Source organism: Akebia trifoliata, chromosome 9 (genome assembly GCF_017979445.1).
Source record: "Akebia trifoliata isolate Shusen 1 chromosome 9, ASM1797944v1, whole genome shotgun sequence".
Lineage (NCBI taxonomy): Eukaryota > Viridiplantae > Streptophyta > Magnoliopsida > Ranunculales > Lardizabalaceae > Akebia > Akebia trifoliata.
In genome coordinates, this window is record NC_141383.1 from 3,111,235 (window position 1) to 3,120,915 (window position 9,681).

Sequence of the window (9,681 nt, forward strand, 5' to 3'; positions counted from 1 at the left end):
CGCCCAATTTATACTGCTAGGATGATTTTGGGACCAACAAAGCTCTGTTCAAGCCTTGTACTAATATTTGACAATAATTCAATTAGACTATGTTCCAGATGGCCAATTTTTGTTTGTACAAGGTCACACACCAAGTGCTCTAAATTTGATTTTTAAAAAATATATGAATAAAACCAGGGGTTGGGCATGGCATGGACTGTTTTCAATCCTGCTATTAATAGTTGTGCCACTTCCACATAAACTCCATCATGTTGGCTCGGCTCCGTCAAAGAACATTTCTCAGATCTGAAGTTAGTCATGTAAGAAATCCTGACCACCAAATCCTGCCAATCATATATTCTTTGTTAGACTGCTCCAGTTTTTATTTATTATGGGAATACTTATTTGTTTAAGAAATTCATGATCTCAATTAAACTTTATCTGACATTAAAAAAGTGCTTTTGAGATTTTTGATAAATGAGACTTCTTGAACTTTCTCTCTCTTGCCCGTTGTTCATATTTTTATTATTTTAGATTTTAAATCTTAAAAATGGTCGTTGGATTTATATTTATAATTTAACAACACAGTCTTTTTAGATTTTAAAAAAATATTTATATTTAAAAAAATATATTATTTCTCGAACTTGATCCAGGAGTTGAAAATAAACGGTTTAAAGAATACTAAATTTAAAAATAAAATTCAACTGTAAAATTTTTTTTTTTTTTTTTTTTTAAATTGATATAATTTTATCCTCTAAAATTCAAATACATTGTGATATTGATGAGAGGTACCATAGAATAGAATAGAATAGAATACAGGTAAGGCAAGAGTTGAAGAAACTTATTATTAATAGCTAGATAGCATCTGCTGCTGCTGCTGATAAACCATCTAGATCGATTGATTGACCGAGGAAGAGATGGCCGCCGATACTGTTGTCTCTTTAGTGTTGGAGAAGCTAAGACAGCTACTAATAAAAGAAGCAAGTTTGCTTGATGGATTGGAGGATGCAGTAAATTCACTCTGTGATAAGCTGGAAATGATGCAGCCCTTCCTCAGGGATTGTGGGAGGGTATCCCAAGAGGACGAATCTGTAAAGTTGTTCTTAAACAAAATCAGAGATCTAGCTTATGAAGCTGAGAATACTATCAACAGATTTGTCGCTACAAAAGTTAGTGTAAACAGATTAACGAAAATATGGCATTATGAATTTGGGAGTTCGAAGAGTGGTGTTCTAAAAAGGATCAATGATATCATGAGGAGGATGGACGAAATTTATGCAACTAAAGAAAAGCTTGGGATAGTAATTAATATGGCTTCAAATCAAGCTTCAGAAGAGGATGTTGTGGGCCTTAAGGATGAGTTAGATACATTGTTGAAGCGGATGTTTGAAGGAGATCAGCCAGCGGAACGCACAGTCATTTCCATTGTAGGAATGGGCGGTCTGGGGAAAACAACTCTGGCCCAGAAGATTTACAATCATCCAATCATTAAATATGAGTTTGAAAGCCATGCATGGGTGACTGTATCTCAAAAATATAAACTTAATGAACTTCTGCAGAGTCTCATAAAACAATTTACAAGAATCACAGAAGAAATGGCGATGATGAATGAGCACGACCTGGGTAAGGTTCTATACAACCACTTGACAGATACTAAATATTTGATAGTCATGGATGATGTTTGGAAACCTAAAGTCTGGCAAGATTTGAATTCATTCTTTCCCAATCAGGGGAATGGAAGTAGAATCTTGTTCACGACACGAAATAACCAAGTGGCTGTGCAAGCCAATACAGACCACCCAAAGTGCCCTCCGCACCATCTGCGCTTTCTAGACGAAGAAGAAAGCTGGGACCTATTCCGAAACAAGGCATTCCAAGGCAAAACTTGCTCATTAGAGTGGGTAGAGGTGGGACGACAGATCGCACATAAATGTGGTGGGCTTCCATTAGCCATTGTTGGTTTAGGGGATTTACTATCCAGACAGGAGCCCAACTTGAATGAGTGGAGAAGATTTACCCAACATGTGAGTACCTATCTCGCTTACGAGTCAGATCCGTGTAAAGATAAATTGGCTTTAAGCTATGATGCTCTGCCTTATTACTTGAAGCTTTGTTTCCTATATTTTGGTATGTTCCCTAAAGATCATGAAATCTCTGCAAGACAGTTGATCCAGCTGTGGATAGCAGAGGGATTTATTCAAGAAAAAGATGGAGAAATGATGGAAGATACCGCAGAAACATACTTGGAGAAGCTAGTTGATCGAAGCCTTATCCAAGTGGCAAGTAGGAGGTCGGATTATGGGGTGAAGACGTGCCGTATCCATGTTCTTTTGCATGATCTATGCATTTATGAAGCTCAAAAAGAGTGTTTTTTTTTCCAGATTCATGGGCAAGAAATAACTTCTCCTCCCCCAACAAATCCTATTCGACTTTCTGGGAATTATGAGAGTCTTGTAGACATTATTTGCGACCCCGATGCTGTTGCAAGAGTCCACTCTCTCCTTTGTTTCACCCAAAGCTCAGATGCTTCTTCAGATTCGAAATCTGATGCTTCCCTCAATGTTCGCAGAACATTGCCACTGCTTAGAGTGCTGGGGATGGAAGGTTCGGGTTGTAAACCCGAGGACATAAGAAGGCTTGTTCATTTGAGGTACTTGCGGGTGAGAAGCAAAACTACAACTGTAACAATTCGACACTCCTTACACAAGTGCTGGAATCTTCAAACCCTTGATTTAAGATCAGGCTACTTCCCTCATGCACAAGACGCACCAGACGCACCAGACAGTATTTGGAAGATGAAAAATCTAAGACATGCTTATTTCCAAGGCCAAACTCTTCTACGTATGCCACCCCGGTCTTTGTCATCGAAAAACAATGATGACTCTTCACTAAAGCACCTTCAGACTTTGTCTACCATATGTCCCAGTAATTGTACACGCCAAGTCTTCTCCAAACTACCCAATCTTTTAAAATTGGGAGTTTGTGGAGACTTAGAATCCTACATTTATGCTTTACTCGATAATCTCGTGATATTGATGCGCCTTCAGTCATTAAAGTTGGTAAGACACCATTCTTTCAAACCACTGACAAGAATTCCAAATCAGTTTCCGCCAATGCTTACCAAACTCACCTTACGTGACACTGCACTACACGAAGATCCCATGCCGGTGTTAGGAAATCTACCAAAGCTTCAGATTCTCAAATTGGTGGGAGATACATACAATGGGTTTCAGATGGTTTGTTCATCAAAAGGGTTTCAACAACTCCAATTCTTGAAAATTGTGAGATTGAAAGTACGTGAATTAATAATCGAGAAAGGAGCAATGCCGAACGTAAATCATTTGGTTGTCCGTGACTGCGATCATCTATATACTTTTGACGAAGAAGATTTGCAGCTGTCTGCTGTTAAAAATGCAATAGAACAATGGCAAGCGATAACAGCAGCAAGAGTTGAGGAACAAGTTGAAGAAAAAGAGATAAAAGATGAAAGCATACGGCACATAAGTGTACATGGTTTCCCCTTTATCAAGGTATATCCATGGATCCACACTGATTTTGTTTTTTTTTTTTGTTTTTTTTTTCTATGTAGGCCAAGAGTATAATAGAACTACAATTTTGTTATACATGTTCAAAAGCCCAAAAAAGAAAATTATAATCTTTCTTCCAAAGAAAACAACTGTCACTCCTTACGAATTAGGATTAGCATCCTACAAACATAAAACTATTATTAGACCTTTAGATCCCCTGGACCCCTAATAGGAGAGGAGGAGAGGGGGGGGGGGGGGGGTGGTACTGACCCCTGCAACCCTCCAACAGAAGAGAAGAGCCGGCTCCACGATCATGGGGCAGGTAAAACCAGGCCCTACCAATTGCTCCATCCTTGCATATCAGTACCATCATGCTGCAAAAAATACAACAGAGCACACATAATCAACATGGATGGTGTGAGTGTGAGGTGAGTTCCACCTTCATACAATTAGTAAACTCATGTTGAACGTTACAAAATTCTGGCTCCACCCATCCTATTTTGAATGTTGTCTGTTGCTGCTAATCTATACACCAATTCATATGTATTCTTTGAATGCTGAAATTTTCTTGTTTGAACACTGTACTGATTTTGTAGTGTGTAGAAAACCATTGATATATATATATATATATATATAATACAATTTATATCTATATAATATATATATATATATTTTTTTTTGCATTGTATATTGAGATCAATGATTTTCTGCACACTGCCACATCAGTGCAGTGTCCAAGGAAGTCAGTTTAGAACGACTCTTTCCGTCTTATCTTTGAGGTCTGATGAAAGGTCTTATGAGGCTCTGTTCAGATGCTAGTGATTCATTAGAAAAGGCATCCCTAGAAAAACTGTACTAATTGCTAGACAAGTTAAGTAATTGACTTTATATTTACCAAATTGACTCGAGAAGTTTGTTCTATGGAATTTTGGGGCCAAATCATCTCAAAATCCAAGTAAATTTAGTCAATGCAACGATTTTTTTTTTTCGCTCAACAGACCAATCAAATGAGCCCACGTGAATTGACATGGTGTGCAGTGGAGAGCCTGTGAGCACTGTGATGATAAAAAAATCCACTCTTTTTATAGTTCTTTTGGTGCAATCAAATGCCTGAATTCATTTTATTTTCCATGACCAATTTTTCCAAGGTGTCTAGTTTTACTTTCCATTGAAAATAATTGAATCCCCACAATCAAACAGACCCCAAATAAATAATCCCGTTTGTAGTTGGGAACAAGATAATATTGGCTATGAGAAAGACCCCCACCATTTACAATTAGATAAACACTTCCCTTACTAACTTAGAAGGACTTGAAATCTTACTAAGAGTTGTTGAGCCCAAATGGATTGCCACATTGGCAATCCATACACCACAGCCCTCTATATTTCATGCGAAAACTAAGATTCAATATTCTTTGGACTTGGTCCAAGGTGTTGAAAATGGATGGCTACTGAACTCCCACCAAACTCCCAAACTTAAAATTAAAATTCAACTGTGAAGTACGCTTCTTGAAATTAACATAGTAGCATCTGCAGATGGATCGAAATCGATTGGATGGAGAGATGGCCGATACTGGTGTTTTCTCTTTTCTCTTGGAGGACCTAAGCCAGCTACTACTAAAAGAAGCAGATTTGGTTCGTGGAGTGATGAATGAGGTGTGGTCTCTCTGTGATCAACTCAAGATGACGAAAAAGCAAAGATGTTCCTAAGCAATATCAGAGATCTTGCTTTTGAAGCTCAGGATACTATCTACACATATGTCTCTGCACAAGATAGTAGCAGGAGGGGTGACTTCGTCAATATGACAGAGAAGCATGAGGTTCCAAAAAAGATCAAGAACATCAAAGAGAGGATGGAGGAAATTTTTTCTACTAAAGATAAGTTTGGGATAGGAATAAAGAAGGCTTCAGAAGCATCAAAAGAGCGCCCGTCTCGTAGGAAAGCTCGTGTCATTGAGGAAGAGGATATTGTGGGCTTTAAGGATGAGGCAAATACGTTGGTGGAACGGCTTATTGGAGGGAAGTCAGAACGTGACGTCATTTCCATTGTAGGAATGAGTGGCCTAGGTAAGACGACTCTAGCCAAGAAGATTTACAATCATGAAAGCATTCAGAATGGGTTCCAATACCGTGCATGGGTGACAGTGTCTCAAGAATATAAACCTAAGGAGCTTCTGCAGAACCTCATAGAACAATTTATAAGAATTACAGAAGATATGGAGATGATGAGTGAGGAACAGCTGGGAAAGGTGCTCAAGAATTGCTTAAAGGGCGGCAAATACTTTATAGTCATGGATGACGTCTGGATACCTCAAGTCTGGCTAGACTTGAACTCATTTTTTCCTAACCAGGGTAATGGAAGCAGCAGAATCATGATCACGACCCGCAATAACGAAGTGGCTATACAAGCCAATCCAGTACCAAACTTCCCTCCACACTATCTACGCTACCTAGACAAGGAAGAAAGCTGGGAGCTATTCCGAAATAAAGCATTCCGAGGAAAAATTGCTCTCCACAATGGGAAAACGTGGGAAGACAGATGTCCGGAAAATGTGGTGGGCTGCCACTAGCCATTGTTGCTTTAGGGAGCTTAATATCAGAAAAGGAGCCAGACTTCAACAAGTGGAGAAAAGTTACCAAACATGTGGGTAAGTTTCTCGCCGAGCATCCAAATCTGTGTAAAAATGCATTGGTTTTAAGCTATGATGCTCTGCCTAATTACTTGAAGCCTTGTTTCCTATATTTTGGTATGTTCCCGAAAGATCATGAAATCCCCGCAAGACAGTTGATCCAGATGTGGATAGCAGAGGGATTTATACAAGTGACTGGTAGAGAAACACTGGAAGATACTGCAGAAACATACTTGGAGAAGCTAATTAATCAAAGCCTTATCCAAGTGGCAAGTAGAAGGTCAGATTATGGGGTGAAGACGTGTCGTATCCATGTTCTTTTGCATTATCTATGCATTGCTCAAGGCCAAAAAGAAAGATTTTTCCAGATTGATGGGCCTGAAATACATTATCCTTCCCCAACAAATCCTGTGCGACTTGCTGGGAATTATGAAAGCTTCGTGCACATCATTTGCAACCCCTATGTTGTTGCAAAAGTCCACTCTTTCCTTTGTTTCACTGAAAAATCAGATACCTTGGGATCGGGTGGTAATGATAAGTATAATTTCAATGATATTTATAAAAAATTTCCATTTCTTAGAGTGATGAGGATTGAGTCTTCATCAACGGCAGGTAATGCTTTGTGCGGTGAAATGATGGGAAAGCTGATTTATTTGAGGTACTTCAGGATGAGTAGCGAAATTTCCCTCAAAAAAATTCCTCCTTCCATATGCGATGCTTGGAATCTTCAAACTCTTGATATAAGATCGAGATGCCTCCCCAATGCACCAGACGAGATTTGGAAGATGAAAAAACTAAGGCATATACATTTCCAAGGCCAAACTCGGCTGCCTCAACCATCAAATGACGATGACTCTACGCTAGAGTACCTTCAGACTCTGTCCACCATATGTCCAAGCAGTTGTTCAAGCCAAGTCTTCTCCAAACTACCCAATTTTAAAATTGGGAGTTTGTGGGGATTTAAAACCCCACATGGAAGCTTTGTTCAATAATCTCAGTATATTGAAGAACCTTCAGGTATTCAAGTTGATAAGAAACACCCTCTCTTTCAAGCCACCGACGAGAATTTTAAGTGGGTTGCCACCAAGCCTTACCAAGATCACCATATGTGATACTTCACTACGCCAAGATCCCATGCCCGTGTTGGGGAAGCTACCAAACCTTCAGATACTCAAATTGGTGGGTGATGCATACTACGGGAGTTGGCTGATTTGTTCACCTCATGGATTTCCACAACTCCAACTCTTGCACATTGTGAGATCAAATGTGCGTTATTTAATAATCAATGAAGGAGCAATGAAATGATTAAATCGTTTGGTTGTTCGTGATTGCCCTTCTTTGAATTTGGACAAGGCAATGCCACAGCTTACTCCCCAGCAGCTGGCTGTTGAGCACACATGACAAAACCAAGGTACTGATGAGCATGTGTCAGGTAAGTTCCACAATGATATTCTTTTTGCTAATGACTCCTACTTTATCTTCAGTTTATATCATATAGATGCTTAATGGATAAAAATCTCTTTGAAGTATAATTTGTATCTTCTCACTCTGTTTTTTTCCATTATGATTGAAAGGGATGGTTGAGTGAACAAGCAATCAGGGTATCTTGCTTTGAGGCAGACCTCCTAACCCAGGCCGCACCTCCATAGTCGAGGAACACTCCAAAAACCTGACTTCCATCTCAGGTCACTTCCAAGAAGCCCCTCCCATTTGTTCACATGCAACCTCCAGTGTTACTCACCGTGTCACTAGAAATGTGGAGGAGAAGGAAGGTAGGAGACCATTGGATGGGCATCCTCAAGCATCTGGTGACGCATCAGGTTTTTTCATCAATTGGCCGATATTTAATGAGGGAAGAAGTCTCAAGCTTTCTGTTGCTTTTTTTTTTTTTTCTCTTTTAGTTCACTATTGGCATCAAGTTGGTTTGCCTCAGTTTTAGCGAACTATCTGTGATTTCCTGTTCCGTATCTGTGGGATTGAAGGACATGAAGGGAGGAAATGTCCATGTGGTAGGTGGATTTACAGTACTTGATTGGATTTCAAAAGGTTTCCTTTCGGAAAAATAAGAAATGTTCATTATTGCTTTTGGAATCCTTTCAACAAACCTTATTGTCTATGTAACTCTAAGAAGACAATGTTTACTTTTTTTTTTTTTTTAAAGATAATAATGTACATATAGTATTTTATTAGATTCAAGTAAATTGAAAAATGATTTTACTTTTTCCCCAAAGTGTATGCATGATTTGTTTTGTTCATATGTCAAGCAGAGCTCATCAGTAATTCGACTCCCTTATCACACAAATTTGGATTGGTTTCAAGACATTTGTATGAAACAATTCTAAACGGTAAAAATACTCCGGCCATGATCCAAAGTGTTGCACAAGTCCATTGTTTATACAATTCCAATCATGAATGATAATAATAAGAGTTGTGCTGGAGTGACCTCAAGCTGGAGTCTTATATTGCACTTCTTGATGTGAAAGTGGATGGGAACCATGGATGGTTTTTCACTCGTATCTCAATGAAAAGAATCTATGGTTCCCATTCACTTTCACGTCAAGATGTGCAATATGAGGTTACAGCCTGCTGAAGTCACTTCAGCATTATTCTGCTCCATACTTCATCTTTCCTGTAGTTTGGCTTAGACCCAGACCTTGGACACTGTTTTATGAAACCTTGGAATTACTAGAGTGCTGGATTTAGGTGATGTAGCTAGACATAGAGAACTTTTCTAACATGAGAAAGGTAACCTTAGGAGACCAAAGCTATCGGTGACCAATGCCAACACTAGAGCATCTTTTTAACATGAGATCCTAAAATTAAAGAAGTCATTACATGCCCGTGTGTGATTAGTTACTCAATTGGTGGGTTTCCTAAAACTCCAAGTAGTGCAACTTGTGAAACTGGAAATAATTGTCATGGATCAATGTGATACCTACGATATGTAGTTATTACTTATAAGTCAATGTAGTCTATACGGATTTTCTGCATTTGAGAGAATGAGAGTAAATGTCACTTCTTCCAGACGACTTAGAAGGATGACCCAAAGTGGCACACAATGTCCACTCGCACAGCATTGAACGACTCACGTATGAGAGAAGTGATCCTAAGCCTCACAAACGAAACCATGTCCCGTTTGAAACGGAGAAGTGTAGTTAAGTAAAATAAACAAATATCATCTTAACCACACCAAATAAAATTGTTTTAAACATTTTTTTTTGAAATATTTCTGTTGCACAAGCCCACTCTTTTATTTTCTTCAAACCATCAGATTCGGATAAATTCATAACCTTGTCATATTGAAACTCCTAAGATCATTGAAGTTGAATAGAATCATCAATTGCCACCTTTGAAAGTTCTTCCTCACCAAGCTCACCTTATGTGAAAATTCAACTATCGGAAGATCCATGTCAATGATTGTTATCAATACCAACACTAGAAAATTTTAAATATTTTTGTGTGGGCAATAGTGACAGATTTTCTTTTCCACCATTGAATTTCATTGCATTAGCCTATTGATCCTATAAGTTTTAAAAGCTCTTGTG

General features: G+C 38.6%; 2 protein-coding genes across 3 annotated transcripts; both read left to right on the forward strand.

Annotated features, from left to right (window-relative positions):
* Positions 1-896: 896 nt before the first annotated feature.
* On the forward strand, positions 897-4,325 carry LOC147394086 (putative disease resistance RPP13-like protein 3). Its single transcript, XM_086454552.1, has 2 exons — positions 897-3,509; positions 4,233-4,325. The coding sequence occupies exons 1-2, from the start codon at positions 897-899 to the stop codon at positions 4,323-4,325; spliced, it is 2,706 nt and encodes a 901-aa protein (XP_086310678.1).
* Positions 3,428-7,063, forward strand: LOC147394087 (disease resistance protein RPP13-like). Of its 2 annotated transcripts, XR_015181268.1 has the most exons (3): positions 3,428-3,509; positions 5,043-6,154; positions 6,269-7,063. XR_015181268.1 is itself a non-coding variant. In XM_086453052.1 (2 exons), exon 2 carries the CDS (start codon positions 5,207-5,209, stop codon positions 6,074-6,076), a length of 870 nt encoding a protein of 289 aa, XP_086309178.1. In that variant the 5' UTR covers positions 3,428-3,509; positions 5,043-5,206; the 3' UTR covers positions 6,077-7,063. The 2 variants fall into 2 exon arrangements, 1 of the variants encoding a protein (XP_086309178.1); XM_086453052.1 differs by having other exon boundaries at positions 5,043-7,063.
* The last annotated feature ends 2,618 nt before the right edge of the window (positions 7,064-9,681 follow it).

Excerpts from the sequence above, each read along its gene's own strand:
- LOC147394086 (XM_086454552.1), top strand. The coding sequence starts at position 897 with ATGGCCGCCGATACTGTTGTCTCTTTAGTGTTGGAGAAGCTAAGACAG. Across the intron at positions 3,510-4,232 it reads ATGGTTTCCCCTTTATCAAG|TGCAGTGTCCAAGGAAGTCA; the intron begins GTATATCCATGG and ends CTGCCACATCAG.
- LOC147394087 (XM_086453052.1), top strand. The coding sequence starts at position 5,207 with ATGTTCCTAAGCAATATCAGAGATCTTGCTTTTGAAGCTCAGGATACT.